Source organism: Myiozetetes cayanensis, unplaced genomic scaffold (assembly GCF_022539395.1).
Source record: "Myiozetetes cayanensis isolate MyiCay16 unplaced genomic scaffold, myiCay2020 scf10, whole genome shotgun sequence".
Classification (NCBI taxonomy): Eukaryota; Metazoa; Chordata; class Aves; order Passeriformes; family Tyrannidae; genus Myiozetetes; species Myiozetetes cayanensis.
In genome coordinates, this window is record NW_026086605.1 from 26894329 (window position 1) to 26911043 (window position 16715).

The window sequence follows — 16715 nt, forward strand, 5'->3', positions numbered from 1 at the left end:
TGATTAAAACTTTATGCTCTTTTATTGTCTTCTGAGCCTGTAACACAGGCTGGAGTGAAGCCCAGGAATGCTGCTGTGTAAGGCAGCCACTTACACAGTGTGCAGGAAACATTCACAGAGTAATTGCAGTAAGTTCAAGTAATTCTCTTTCTACAGCATATATTACTTAAAGTGAAGAAGCATGAGAAAGTGTCTTCTTTGTACAGTAAATCTAGTTGCTGTTGTCAAAATCAGATTCCTACAGAAATGTAGTTTCACAAATTAACACAGATAAAACCCACCATCTTTCTAAAACGGTCTGAGTCCCACATCTTTGAGTCCCTCGAGTCCTTTTGTGCAAAACTCAGACCAGTTATCTAGGCAACTAAGTATGTATATAAATAAATGTGGCAACTTTCTTGTCCTTGGAGATGTATAGTTCACAGCCATTAAAAGCTTTGGCTAATACTGTAAAATTTTAGTGTAAATGCTTGTACTCTGCTGCTGCCTGTTTGTTTTTTGACTACAGTGGAACTAAATTACTTGGAACTTTAGGGAATAAAGCTGTATTTTTTTTCACAAATTGATGTACATTCCTTGTCCTGAAGTTGAAGAAAGTAATTAGGTTTTAAGAAATTGACAAAAACCTACAAAATTTTCTGTGCCTTTAGAGAGCAGTAAACAGGATTGCATTTGAAACATTTTCCTGTGGCAGGCAAGTGAAGGACAGCTTAATGATCTGTGGAAGAAATAAAGTAACATTTTGCATGAAAAATGTTTATTAAATGTCATATGTTCATAAGATGAGGGAGATATTAGCAATTCATTTAATGTTCCTGTGAGGCTGGTTATATTTTACAGACCCATATTATCAAACATCCATTTGGAAATAATAGTGAAAAAATCCCTATAGTAATTTCTAAAAAACTCATAGACTTATTCCATCTTAATAGACACTTTGCACCATTCATTTAAGCAGAATAGGTTTTTTTTTCCCACAGAACACTGCAGTCAAGTGAAATCTTTCATGCCTATGACAAGATAAATAATCTAATTCATACACATGGTTCCAAAAACTTTCCAGACCATATGTTTTGGAAGTAATGAATATGCTTTTGGGTTTTGGCAATAAATATGGTTCCCCTCCTATCTCCTATTTAGCTTTATGAGACCTCATCACAACATAGCTGAGAAAGAACCAGTTTTGCCAACGTAGAGTTTGGCATTTTCAGAGGACTCTGCAGGACTAACCATGCCAATTGCTACTGAAATTCAGTGAAAGTGCTTAATGACTTCAAGCTCACTGTAAATACATGCATTCAACCCCATCGCCAGCATTCTTGCAGATAAAGGCAGGTCCATCTGCAGAGGCAGCATTGTGCCACTGTGCAAACCTGGATCAGGCTTGAGAGGCTGGGCCAGGATTTTATGCAGAGCAAGTCTTGGCTCTGCAGGAACCATTGTATTAGTGACACAAATGGAAAGAAGAATATATCTCTCCATTGCCTAATTCTGCCAATAGTTCTTCATTGTGGCAGTGCTGAATTCACCCACTATGCAGCTGAGACTGTGGGACAAACGTAGTCACTGTTATGTCTGCCAAGGAAAAGAATTCAAAATTGTAGAAGTAGGTCATGTAGCTACGTCAGTGTTTTGTCTTTGTGTACTCCTTAGCACTATCAGAAAACCTGGTATGTGAGGTTGGACTTTTGGATGGCAATATGAAATAAGTGTGATGTATGGAGCCAAGAAAGGTAGGGCAGGGTGGGGGGAGGAAGAAACTTTACAGGATATGGTAGGCTTCAGTAAGGAACAGGAACTTAAAAGCAAAATGACAGGTTATGCAATTACAATGCTAATACAGGGGTTTGCTGATCTGTGAAAAATGCATAGTATTAGAGAAATCTTTATTTTTTTTCTAGGAGTGTCTATCAAAATCATTGGTTATAATAGTTTATGCTAATATCAGTAATCAAGTAACCAAACTATAATGGGCAATGTTTACTGCAGTCTCATTGTGCCGGGGGAGCTTGGTCTCAGAGTGATCACACTGGTTTATCATTTTCAACATGTATTTAGAGAACACTTCATAAATAACCTTGTCACCATGAGCTATGAGGTCTATCGAGCAGCTTCATTTACATTTGATGTAGTTACTAATATTCATAGACACAGCATTACATTTTTGGGGAATAAAATAAGAAAGCATCTTCAAGTTGTCTGACTGGAGACAAAGTGTTCTGTGTGGACACACTTGTTTACATGCTGATATTCTGGGATGAATCAGAGTCTTTATACGTGTGGAATACTTCTGTTGATTTATGAATGCTAAGTAAATAAGCAAAAAATTTATCTGTATGTAGCAGCAGCTAACATTTAGCTGCTTTCCCATCTCATTGCTGAAAACAGTGAGTTATTCAGAAAAAAATAAAACATTCTTGCATTTGTCTGACACGTGTTCCTAAACATTTTGACCTGGATCTGATACAATTCTTAAACACGTTCTTCAGGTGTTTAGTAAGCTTAATAGGGTAATTTCAATAGGCTATTCCTTTATTTAAAATTAGGCGTATTTGTTCTGCAAATTTATAGCTATAGTAGTAAAAATCTGTACTGAATAACAATATTGGGCATGCCAGTTGAGATTGTTTCATGGAGGCTAAGTTCTTTCCATTAATATCCTACATAGTGCCTCAAAGAGAACTAACTTAGTCTATTAGCTGCAGAGATGATAATTTAAGGTCTTAAAAGTGATAGAAAAGAGTCAAGTTTAATCCTCTGAGTCTGCATGCTACAGGTGAGGTAAATAGTTGAAATTTCCAACTTTTCTTGAACCTGAAGATGGGACCATTACTATTACTTATTTGCAGAAGTTAGAAACAGTCTTTCCACTTTTGTGATGAAAACCACAACCACAGGCTTTAATCATTCAAAGGGAAAGGAAATCAACAGTTTGTTCCATTATTCAGGACTGTGTATAATTTATATAACTAGAGGCTTTGCTGGATGTTTTTCAAATTTTCCTTTGTTATGGAATTGATGGGGGAACGGGGGCAGAAATTCTGTCCTGAGGCTATATTATAGTCTCTCCACAGCCATACAAATACTCACAGCAAGCCTAATTTTTTTCCTCCTGTGCCTTTTCTTTTTTCCTTTAAAAAGTAATGGATAAAGCAATTAACCTTTACATGTTGTCTTCAATATTTCTTTTTGCAGATTGAGGACTTAAATTTGGTTTAAAATAAAATTAACTGTATCTATATTGTTATTTACAGAACGTCAAACTTTTCTCATTGTTTACACTGAGAATATAGCAGACTGTATTTTATAGATTTACAGTGTTCTTTCTTTCCTTGTTATCAATTTTTTAACTGTGATTTATAATTTTATCAAAACCAGACCAAGTATCTTGTAAGGGTTGTGTGTATGTATGATTTTTATCATCATGTTTTGCCATAGATGGGGCAAATTAACAAAATATTCTGTATGCTTACTGTTACACTTGTTAACATGTAGTGAACAGCCTGCCTGTCGCAGGAAAATTTTTATCTGGAAAAATTTTAGTAGTCCTTTTTGTCAGAGGGGGAAAGGAGGCTCTAGGTACTAGCTGATTCAAAGTCATTCTCAGGATTTATTTTGGTCCATTTTTAAAGGTCTGACAGAGGGAATTTTCTGTTATGTCTTTCAGTGAAGATACTTTGAAAAAAACAGTAGCTGAACTATCTTGCTTATATGTCTCTTATTCCCCTGAACAGCCTCAATCACTTTGCCAACCCCCAAATGTTTTGAAGAGTATTTTATGTAAATTAATTACAGAAACAAATTACTAGAATTTCTCTAAAACAAACAGCAAAATCAAATTTTACGTTCTTTAATAACTGAAGATTTTTAAAATACATTAATGCATGCTGCTTTTTCTTTTTGATACTAAAAAATAACCAACCTCTGAGAACATTAATAGCCACTTTGACAATGTAGAGAGAAAATAGGAGCAATCTACCCTTCCTACAGAATAGCGAAATCTCTTGTCCCATTACTCTATGTGCTCACATGCAAAATGAAGCACCAAAAAATAATATACGTGAGGATTCAAAAAAAAAAAAAGTGTATATATATTTGTAACTGGTTATAGTTTTAACTTCATGAAATATACAAATAGGCTGACAAGTGTGTACAAACAATAAAACATAATGAGTAGCAGAGCAGAAGTTTGTATCTTTACGTAGTATCCTAATCTAACTGTCTTTTGAATTGAAGGTCTTTTCTTTCTTTTTGACCAAGTTTTATTGGTCTAATACTTAGGAGTTAAACTTTCTTCTGTTCCTTCCAGACAGATAATCTGTTCAGAGTACTTGAGCTGTCCCAAGGTAGTTTGCAGCATATTACCATGTTGCATTTTGTGTTCAAGACAATAATCTACCAAGGACAATTTAACAAATCTTGCAAGTTTATTGGAAGTGATAAATTTCATTTGCAGAGGAAAATACTTTGCTGTTGCACTGATTTCCTAAAGCTGTCTTCATGCCAAAGTCAACTTATCCTTAGAATAGATTAAAATGTCTGTAGTGTTTTAAATGACTACTTTCATATCCAAGATTTTTCTTCTATAAATCAGTTAGATTTACATGTTGAGCTTATATTTCCATTCATAATAGTTAATATGACTAAGAAAAAAGCTCCAGCAAACCACAATCCAGACACAAGGCTGTATGTTGTTTTGTGAAGTGCTAATAAATTTATCAATTAGTGACTGCAAATTTATCTTCTTATCCTTGTTATCGAGTATTCCCAGTTGTTTATGTATTTATAAAGTATAAATTGAAAGAGCTTTAATACTAGCAACAAATTTGCATAGTGCAAGGACCATAAGGCACGGTATTTTTCCCACATCAATGAGAAAATACAGAAATATTCATAAAATAAAATATAAAAGTGAATGATCTTCCTGTCTGAAAAATATATTTGTTTCTAAGAACATAACAATATCAAACAGAAAGAAGAAATCACAATAACAAAAATAAAATACTGTTGCATTATTTGGTTAATGACCCCATCTTGTGGAGCAGCGCCCACGCTTCAGCACATTAATAGCTCTCATATACATTTATTTTAACTGAGTCCTTAAAGAAACCGGCATTTCTTGATGGTGAATTACTTAGCATTCCACTTGCTGTGTCCAGGGAAGTGCTCTGCAGGCGATTTATCATTTGTGTATTACGGCTGTGTAGCAGTGGAACAGTTCTTTGTCACACCGTGGCATGCCAGGCTCGGTGCTTCACATTTTAGTGTTTGGTTCAGCCTCAGGTCACCACCACAGCTCGCTTCCCCCATTGCCCCTGCTGTTGAGTTCCTGGTGCCATGCCTACGTCTCACATGGACCTGCTGGGAGAGTTTCTTGATGTTGTTAAGAGGGGAGAAACCCATCTGCAAAACCGGAGCTTGCAGAATCCTTTATTTGTAGCACAGAGGTGCAAGTGAGAGTAATCTGTGGGCTGATTCCTGCTCACCAAGGGGCGGCCCGATGATGGTCATAACCAGTGCCAGCATGCGCTACATCTGCAAGAGTTACAATTTCATTGTTTTCTATTCCCAAATAGCTGCTCACAGAGCTTGTTGAGCTATGCTTAATGATTGGCAGCTTGAATATTTTATTGTAAAGATTTATCCCATTGGACATCCTTTCATCATAATCTGGGTAAATCAGCTTTGCCAGCAATATATATTATGCTGGTTGCTGAAGTTGTTTTCCAAGTACACGAGATATTTAAAATAAATAACCTGACATGTTTCCACCCTCTGCAGTTGAGCACGTTTCCCGGGAAGGCTACGTATACCCTTAACTCAGTTATGTATGAGCCACTCAGCTGTGAACTGAAATGCTTTTTTAAAGGAATAGTTTGTACACACTCTTTGAGGAAGTGGTTTTTAACCATGTTGGTGAACTCAAAGGGGAGATTGCAGGCTGCAAATGGAAAATATGTAGAGAACGGGTATAGCCCAGTTAGGAAAGAAGGGTTGTTTTTTCAGCTGTTCTGAATAGGCTTGAAAAGATGATATTTCATGATCTTGCTTCATGTGTCAGTATCCTTAGTTCCTTGGAGACCAGATTATGGTGCTTTGATCTCTGTTATAATTTTTTAAGGTAAGCAGTTTTCAACTGCATTTTGATCTAATTTATAGAAGGATGCAAAGGTGTGAATTGCATGTAGATAATATTTGCAGATTTCACAGGTACAGAAAATTAGAGGGGAAGAAAACAAGCTACAAATCTCTGTGAATACAGTATGTTTAATGCACTTTTGATATATCTGGTTTCATGCTCTTATAAAAATTACATTTCTATGTCAAATGTACTAGAGATGTTTGTACATGACACTTGTACATGAATGGAAGATGCAGATTAGAAGATTTTAATGTGGGATACATATATCTATGATTTTTAATTACATATTTAATACCAAATGGAAAGATTCATTTGGGTGTCACCAAATTTGCATAATATACCTTCCCTAACACCATGCTAATGAGGTATTTATACTACATAGCATCATCTTATTTCTTTTCTTTTGAGATGCATATTGTGTCTTCTGGGTTAAAATAAATATGGAGTTTAGCAACTATTATATAAATTTGTATGCTAAATGAACTGAGCAAGCTGATGATTGATGCCTTCTCCTGGAAGGATTGAGAGGTTCTAAAAGGTGAACACTTACAGCATTTTCAACAGAAACACAAATATTCCACAATCTTGTCACAGGTACCAGAGTTAGCAATAAAAATGTTTAAACTAACTTTATTTTGGAAAATCTTTTTATTTGCTGTGTAGTTCTTAGTTCTTAAGTGGACTTTTGAAAGATGCAGTACATTAGTTAATGGGTCTATATGTTTCACAGATCTCCCAGTAGTACCTCTCAGCTCCATGCACAAGCCAACATATCAGTCTGTCTTGTACCCATTCTGCTCTTTTCCTACTCCTTTCCTCTCTGCACGCATTGCTCCTGGAAAATTTGGCAAAATCATGTACTAATCTGTGCTGTATTAAAGAAAAAAAAACATAATTAAAATATCTTTTATTTTCAAGATAAATACTGCATTTTCATCAGGGAAAAAAAACCCAAACAAAGCAAAACAAACCTTCTTTTTTTTTTTTTTATAAAACCAACTGTTACCTTTCAAGGAAAAGCAATGTATTTCAAGTCTAGTGTAGAAGAGAACTGCATTTTACTGCCTTTCTGAATTTCTGACCTTCCACAGATTCGGTCTGGACTTGAAGCTCCTCCTCCTTTCACACTCAGTCCTGAAAAGCCAGTTAACACTTTTACTGTAGTCCTGCCCTGCAAGATGGAGAGTTTGTTATTATTTAATTGCATATCAGTCTAAACATACTTCCTAATGACTTAAAATTTAATGACTGTTTTATATAAATTTAAATCTCCTCTGCTCTAAAACATCTGTCCTTTAAAGACATATATCCTAATTCCTCCTGTGAAAAAAGGGTCCTGAGATGTTTAAAGGTCCATGTGGTAATTCAGTGAATATTCTAAAAGCATTAACATTTTTGCCTCAGTTCCAGGTGTCTTGAAATTATTGCATCATACCTGTCTGATGGCTAAGTAGGGAACCTGGCTGTTCTTTCCTGAAGTCAGATTTTCTGTTGTACAGCAGATAGCAGATCTGCAGTCACGTTGGGTGCAAGTGTGGCTGCTGTGCTGTGATGAGAGCTGCAAAACTCAGTAAAAGCCTTCCATTCATCTCTTTAGGTTTTGATCTCTGTCAGAGAAAATGAAAGCAAGAACCTTGTCTAACTAACAGCAGTGGTTAGCACATTGAGAGAGGAGTTTCAGGAGGATGAGAAAATGAAATCCCTTTGGGTAGCTGGCTTGAGGCACTTAGCTGAATATAAAGTAAAGGCGTTCCTCTCCTTTCCCAAATACACTTCTCTTCTTCTGACAGCTGAGTGCCCCGAATTCTTGCCTTAGGATTGCCCTTCAAAGGGCAGGAATGTACCTTTTGTTTGGACCAGTACCCACACAGTGGGCCTCTGACCCCACATTGCATCTTGCAGCACTGCCATATAAAGACTGAATGCTACCACAGATGATAAAGGTTATATTTGCATTGTAGTCTGTTTCTAACATTTCCGTCTCTTTTCTCTTTTTTCTTTTACATGCTTTCATGGGTACAGCAGACCATTTGGGAATTGAATTCATGGGTAAGTTTTAATTTCTGTTCGTTTCACCTCTCATGTTTGTCTTGGTACCTTAGTCCAAAGAATATGGAAGTAATGGGAAGACTCCCATGACCTCCATCAGTGGATTTTGGATTGGGCTCCAATTACTTTTACCAATTTACATTTGAAATTATATGAAGGTCTAATTTTTCTCTTGTCCACTGCTATAGAGCTTAAAAACTTCATAATAATGTTTTAGTATTTAATTGGTATTTAATGAAACATAACATAAACATTATGTGGCCATATCATGACAATTGAGGAATAATATTCTGTGTAAGATTTTAGGGTAAAGTTAATGCCTATTTTCATGTAAAGAAAATTTTAAATTATAATTTTTTACTATTTTTAAAGAATTTGGTGTTGATATAAATATTAAATTTGACTAGCTTTAATAAGAAACATTTCATCTCAAGTCAGAGGAGTGCTTTTAAGAAAAGCGACAAAGATCCCTAATTCTGTGAAATAAGTTAACTTGGTTAGGAACAGGTAAAGCAGGAGTGAGTAATTGCTACTAACAGTTTTGGAAAGGAAAAGATGAAGTTCTGTTGACTGAGTTGCTGCTCTTTGATGTATTTGTAGCCTAATGAAATTATAGGCTTAACAGGTCACCACTTCATCTCTCAGCTGGTGATCTTCAGAAAACATAGGTAACTTTCTTGAGGAAGCCAAGATTTGTCCATAACAGTAACTGGTCTGGTGCATCCTGTGTATACAATAGCTTGGTTAAACCATTAAATATGATTGAAAACACTATAATAAAAATCTTGTAAATTCCTATCAAAGTCATAAAAGAATTACTTTTAGTATATTGTTTCCCTATGTTAAGTTTTACTTATTTTTTTTAGGTTTTATAAATAAGAGTCTGATAGCCTATCCATTTTAAGTGGCAATATGGGGATTTTATTGACCAGTTAAGTATAAACTGTCTAGAAACCAATATGATGAGTATTAACTGCATGGTAGGCTGCATTAACTGGAGGACAGCCAGCAGGTTGAGGGATTTTTTCCTACTACTTTTGGACCTGTGTCATACGTAGAGCGCTGTTCTCTCTAGAGAGCTGGTTTTGTAATCTCTGGAAGTTTTGTGCTTCACTTCACTTTATATGAAGCTTGGAAAGTGCCAGTGGAATTGATGCAGATGTTTTCACAGACTTAGTGGACAAGGACGTGGTTATGGGAAATGGTTACTTTAAAGGCTCTGCATGTACCCTGGCTTTCCTGCTTAACTTAGATTGTGAGCAGCAGTCTTGAGGCACACACAAGTTGAGGGACAAGCATATACATAAAAGAAATTAGGTAAGGAATATAGATGTATAGGATTCTTACAGTGACCTGTCCATAAGAAGCAAGAAAGTGTTGCCCAGGAGGCAAAGCTGAATTATTTTGGCTTTATTTCAAACCTTTTAGTTTCCTCTTTTTCCTTAAGACGTCTCTTTAAGGCTTAAACTAAAGCCAGTCCCTGAAGTCTTGGCTCAGAGTAGTTCTCTCATATGAGTAACTTTCAGATTTTCTTATTGGAACAGATCCTGGTGGTATAGAAGGTAATGGAATCTTGTGTCTCAAGCCTGAAAATATGATGAAAGCAGCCTAAAATGAGTCTTGAAGTTTCCTGTGGGCTGGAAAAATAAAACTGCAGAGTTCTATTTGAAAGTGAAATTCTTGTGCTTCTTAAATCCTCCTCTAGTCTTTGTGAAGATTTACTTTAGGAAGTGTAAGCATGTATGGAATCATTACTGTACACGTATGCAAAGTATAAATCCCCCCTCTGTATATAATAATGCTGATAATATGCTCATCAAATTAGGGGCACTCATGCAAAGCCTCTTCGATGAGTTTACTTCTGTACTGTAGAAAATAATGGCAATTAGTGCAAAGAGTGTTTTCCATTTAGAAAAATTAACGATGTCTAGATGCTGCAGAGTTTAACTTTGTTTGCAGATAAGTCAGGGAACAGTCTTTCTAATGTTTTCATTGTATTTGTGGGCTCAGTTTCCTTAGGAATTCCATTTCCATCATCATCTTCCAGAAACTTTGCTTGAAAACCATGTAAACCTGGATTGCCAGGGAAAGTTGAAGTCCTTCCACGGTAGACAAAGCTGAAATCTCACGTGGGTGCGAACATCTGTCTACTGGGGTGCCCCTGGGGACAGATGAAATGTACACTAACTACACATCAAGTTTAGTGTACATTTGCCAAGGAAAGCAGAGAAGTGTAGTCATTCCCCTTTTTTTGCTAGACTCTAAAAGGATCACTGAAGTGTGCATACCTACCCAGTACTTCTGCTGTGCTGTTGGGGATCTGTTCTTCATGAATTTGTGTGTGCTTTTATGAACAAGTTGATCCTGTCTTCCCCCACAAGCTCCCGTGGCAGCCCATTCCAGAGCTCAGTAAAGGCTGCATGCATTGCTTTTCCATTACCTGTTGAAATCTGCTTCCTGCTAGATCCTTAATTCTCACATACAGTATTTTGTGAACAAGAGTTATGCATTCAGTTTATGTACCACTGACTTTTGTGTTAACTTCTCTCACGGTCTCACACCCCCTTCCCCAGCTGGGTGTTCTCAGGTTTATGTTCCATGCAATATTCAATATTGTGCATTACAAAATTTAAACACCTGACACTTTAATATTGCTGCTGATATTGGTTTGCACTGTCTGCTTCTTTGTATGAATAGCAGAGATGAAGACAGGCATATTAACGTGGCATATCTGTTTTAAATTGTTGCAAATATGGCAAATAATGTCCAGTTCTGATGTGTTGGTGTGCAGCGCCTCTTGAATTAAATGAAAAGCAAGTGTGTGTTCAAGGGACACTTTGTCCTTAAAACTGTGGATTTAAGTACTGTGATCAGAGTGGTCAGGTTTTATGAAATTTATGGTGATAAGGAAATGATTTATGCTTTTTAGTACCTTGAAGAAAAAAGAAAAAAAAGAAGTCTTACGTCTGATACTTAGTTCAATTTCCATCTCTGATGCAATCTGCTGGAGAGGCTTTGGACAAGGTCTTTTATCCTGTCTGTGGTTTAGAATCTTGGTTAAAGTAAATATTTTTTCAGGCTTTTCTGCATTTAGGTTCCTCAGCCCTCTGGGGAATATCTTTCAGTAACACAGAAACTATTTCTTCCTTACAAGAGGGTGCAGACTTCACTGTCTACTTGCCTGTGCTCCCTGGTTCCTCGTAAAGGAGCACAGTGGTGAGTGGGAGAATGTTGCACAGCTCATACAGGAGGGCAGTGCACCCTGGTCTGTGTTGGTGCAAGTGTCTGCATGGTCCCTGGGGTCTCAACAGTGGTGATGCATTGGATTTTATTTATATTTCCAACACAAAACTAAGTTACTTCAATGTTCCTACAAATTGGAAAGCTACTAATTGTATTAATAATTTCATGTCCATGGAAAACAGGGTGGCTTTTGGTAATGTTCATGTGAGCAAGAGAGATTGTATATCTCTAAAGAAGCAGCTTTTATTCAATGAAAAAACTAAGTGATGTATTGTTAGCATTAGATAGCATGGGGATACAAGTATCTACAGCTTACTATCATTTTTTGACCCAGGTGGTTAATTGCACTTCAGGGCTCAGTGGTTTACTTTTCTGATGGAAAATTTTTGAAGCCAAATATCTCTGATAGCAAACACGGTCACTCAGGTGCAACAGGTAGCAGCTGAAAGCGGAGTTGTGGAAGCTGACTTTGTGCATGCTGTCCCAGCTGCAGAGTAAAATCATTGCCTGAGAGCCATCCTTGGAAATGAGTGTTCTGAGCTGCAAGTCAGTACCTGGGACAAGGAGCTGTCTGTTTTACTAATTTCTTACACTGTGAATGAGTAGAGTTAAAGCATGTTAAGGGATGAAACATGATGGTGAATGAGTATTGGAATAACCTGCTAGAACACGTGAACAAACATGACTGTTTCAGCAATTCCCCCACACCACCTAATCTGATGATCCAGAATCTTTATTTTTTATTCTGTAGCAGTAATTTATGATGGATTCAGTTGAAAGTAAAATGCTTCAATAAAGTGTAACAGCCAGGTTGCTGCAGTTTTGATGGAAATACAGTCATAACATGAAGTAATCTTCATCCTTGGGCTGCTTGGCAGTTAAACCACTACCAATGGTTAACAATTTTGATGCGATAACCTGAATCTCCCCATGTGTGAACTACGAAAACAATATAGTGGTTGCTATAGTTAGTCACTACTTTTAACTTCTTTATACTTAGGCCTTATACAGAAAAATTTAAATTTTTCCTTAGAACTACTTATCTTTTCTGGAAAAATCAGAAGAATCTTCACTGAAATCAATGGAGTATGAATGATACATAATACCTTGTAAGTGCTGAATCATTTAATTGAGCAGAGCAATAAAGTAACTCAAGAATGGGATCCTACTAAAATTTATGTATCTCCTTGAAAGGACTACGATGTGAAATGTATTCAGTTTTCTGTACTCTGAGCAGCTTACTATGAAGAGGATGGTGCATGCTGTATTTTCACTGTGCTGATTCTCACTCCTTCATCATTGCAATATTGTGTGTCTAAGACTTTGGGAACACATGATCCAGTTAACCAAATGGACTCTGTGAGCTTGTGTCATGCACTGCAACAGATGCATTTTGATTTTTTTTTTAAATTGCAAATTTGGTTTTGCTGATGGGCAGGATAAGCAGGATTGCAACAACCTTGTATTTTTCCTGCTTGCAAGAAATAAAAAGGTAAAGTTCATTAGTTCCTGCACACCTCAAAAAATGTGAAGCTGGTGAGCTTTCCTCTGAAACTCAATGTCTTGTAGCAGCACCCGGATAATGAAAATAAATAACCAGTGTGTGCATGGATGGTCCTTGTCTTAGTTACCATTTAGCAGATCTTATCTGTTTTGAAAACCTGTAATGGTCCAGTCCTCACTGGAACGGAGGATGAGCATTCAACTACGTGAGCAAAGAATGTGTATTTTCTAGAGGATATACGTTTAAAAAATAAAGTTCAATTTTCCCTGAATTCCTTTTTAAAAATATAAAGCAGGTAGATCTTGTGCTGGGAATATGGCAAACTGACTATTTTTATGCTCTTGTTTGTAAAAAATCTATTACTAGATCACAGTCATCCCCCAGAACTATGAAAGCATATCTGTCTAATAATTATATTGTATTAATCATAAACATTTAAAATATTTCATCTGTACTCCTTCAGTAAAAAAAGAACTAAGAAGGGCTATTTTGATAGGCACTGATACTTGGAATGTTTACAACTGTCGTTGTCACTGCTCCTTAAATCTCTTTGTTCTTCATCCTGCCCCAATTTTTCATTACCTTCTTCTGATTTTATCTTTTCAAATTCAGTAAAGACTTTGCTCTTGGGACTTTATCTTTCTGTTTGCTTTATGAAATACCTGTCCTTTTTAAGTATGCTGCAAAATAACAATAGTATCCTGAGGCAAGAAATGGCTTGAGATCCTCAGCACTTTCCACGGGATTCTCTTAGCTGGGAAGACGAGTCATTTATCATCTCTGGAGAAAAGAGACATGATCACTGGAAGAGAGGATTTTATAGGAACAGCTGATGTCGTGTGCTGTAAGGGTAATGGAGGAAGCAGAGGTTCCTCAGGGGCTGCAGAAAGCTCTGCCAGCGGTTGTACCTGTTTAGGAAAACATGCCTCTTAAATGAAAGTCAACATGAATTTGGTGAATAAGTTGCAGGCTGCCTCACATCTTGGCTCAGTTTGGGGCATATGGTTCAGCTGAGAGGGAGAGCTTTTTACCTGAATGTTTTGTGACCTAACTACCATCTTGGTTCAGTGCTACTATCTTTAATTTTCCTGATACATCATTTTTCCAATTTATCTTCATTTTCTGTATTGGTAATGACCTGGGTTAAATTAACTTGTGTTATTTTTAAAAGGCAAGACTAAAATTCACCATGTGGTTAACATATGTGTGGTTAATTGCCTATAATGCTTTATCAAAAGAGTAACTCTGTGAACTGGGTGGATAAAATAATGTTAATATATGTAACTTTGGTGACTTTCCTCAGTGTTTGATTTCTGCTGCTCTCTGTAACTGAACTTCCTGATCATTTGTGATGGAACTTACAGAAATAAAAATAAATTTTAAAAATTTTAAAAAGTTGATAACACAGTATACTGACAAGTTTAGAAAGCCAGAGTTGGTCTGGGTTTTTTGGTTGTGCTGGGGGCTAGGGTGGAAGGAGGCACTGGTTGCACTGAGGTATCAGTCTATAGAATTAAGTATGCGCCATCCATAATGCTACATATAACCATTAGTCTGTCTCTTCCAAGGTGAATGTGTACTGAGTTTCATTATGGGCTGATTTTGGGGTACTGGTAAGGTCAAAGTGTTATCTGTGGATTAGAAAAGAATTTGTGAAGCCTCAAAAGTAGATACCGTGTATAAGCCTCCTGGTAAGTTTCTTTGTACGTCCTAGTGCCAGGTACAAGCCTCATCTGCATGATGCCAGCTTCAAGAACGTTCGTGCTGTCTTGACACCTCAGGGAGAATGGATGTGTGCTTCAAGGCTGGATTTCAACCGAGGACACAGCGTCTCATCTGCATACAGAGGGGCTTTGCTGTATTACATCTCTGTGCACATATTATGGTGCATTCTGGTTTGAGATTAGGCTTGTGCCCCAGGCTCCAGCAGGGCTGGTGTATCTCAGAGGTAAACGCTTTTTATCACAAAATGCAGGTAATTGGTTGGCTTCAACACTGAACAGACAGCTGTGTATTTAAATGTGACCTTATACCCAGTCAGTTCATAACCTGCATTTTGAATATGGTATTTAGGTAAATGTTTCACTGAGCTTGAGGAATTGTTAAAACCGACACCACTAGGATATGCTAATGCAATTAGATGACTTACAGTGTTGAGGTCTGGCCTTGTTTCGGCTCAGTTGCAGTTCAACCAGATGCAAAAATATGTAGACAGTAACTTGTATGCTACTGAAACAAGCCTAGTCAGACAAAGATGAGACCCACGTGTCAAAGGTGGTGGTAGAGACAGCTGCCAGAAGATTTGCCAGTGAGACGTTGTATTTCCAGTTGAGAGGGGACCTTGGAGGAGGCTTCAGAGCAGTAAGTAGAACTGGGACATGTCCATGAGAACTTGGCATCCATTGTTAGGCTGCTGGGGTGGAGGGTTTTTTTATTAGTAGAAGGTTGTTCACTGTGTGTTGAAGTTATATTGCTACAGGAGGAGAGGCTCCAAATGCCCAATCTGTGCCATGTTTATGCAGCCAGAGAGAATCAATGTTGCTTTGTCCTTCTCCTACTTGAAGGTGCTGTTTAGATGTCAAGTCCCGTTCAGTAAACGATGCGAGGCTTTGGAAAGCAGAAGGTAAGTATCTTAATAAATGTTCCATGACAGCAGCATGCTTGTAATGTATATTACAGTTGTATAGAAAAATCAATGTTTTTGACAGTGAACTAAATCTTTTTGTGTCCTCTGTGCCTAGAATGGGTAGAGACGGTGTCCTGCCAGTAATTGCTGGAAGCGGAGTAGAAGGGTAAGCAGTGTGGAAAAATTGGCAATGCTCTGTGTAGAGCACTATGTTATTTTTTCATGCACTTCCCTTTCTTTTCTTTTGCAGGAGCTGTAGGATATTGGCATATGGAGAAGCGCGGAGATATTCCTACTCTGGCTGATGGTTTTTAATAAAGTTATTTTTATGGTAATTGAAAATTGTCTCATGATCCCACTTCCTGCATCAATTTATCCTCATTTCACACCTGCCTCTGCTGAAAAACGCTGTTTGTCCAGTTGCCAGACTCAAGAGCCCAACAGTTATCTGGGAAACAAGTGTGAGCAGCAGAAAAGAAGTAGGGGGGAAACAAGTGCTATGTATGAGTGTGGAGGTATTGTTCTTGTATGCTCAATTCTTAACAACAGTTAAGATATAATCACAGAATTGCAAATTGTTGCGTGTGATGACATCAAAAAAGATGACCTTTTTGTTAACCTCTGCTGACTTTTCTTCTTTGAATGGTTAAATAAATCACCATGAGGTATTTTCTTGTCGTATGAATTCAGAATTTTCAAACACTGTGTCGACCATGTTCGTGTAATTTAATCACTGCAGTTACATTTGTTTCATCAGTCATCCAGCAATTCTCATATGAATTGATATAATCTTTTTTTTTATTTTTGTGATAAGTTAATTATGTACTACTCCGTGCCTGCATTAGCAAGTAAACTCCACTGTAATACAGTATTTCTCTGTGGTTATTCTTTTACGTCTCTTGGTAAATTTGCATTTAACATTCAAATTGAAAGGAAAATCAAAATGGAAATATAAAATAATAACCTGATAATGGAGGAACATAAAATTGGACAGTGTTTCTCATCAGAATTAACTGAAACAATTTAGTGTCCTTGCTATTTGATAGTGAACTACAAACTAACAGATAAGAGCTAGACAAAATTAATTAGACCAAGCGGTTTGTAGGAGACAAAAGTGAGAGAAAAGCAGTTTGTTTGCAATTAAGAGTGTT

General features: G+C 37.0%; 1 protein-coding gene across 1 annotated transcript in view; it reads left to right on the forward strand.

Annotated features, from left to right (window-relative positions):
- Positions 1-16715, forward strand: part of NRG3 (neuregulin 3) — a 369474-nt gene that overhangs the window by 291328 nt on the left and 61431 nt on the right. Inside the window, 1 exon segment of the mRNA XM_050305457.1 lies at positions 8165-8191. Coding sequence (XP_050161414.1) covers positions 8165-8191 — 27 coding nt within the window.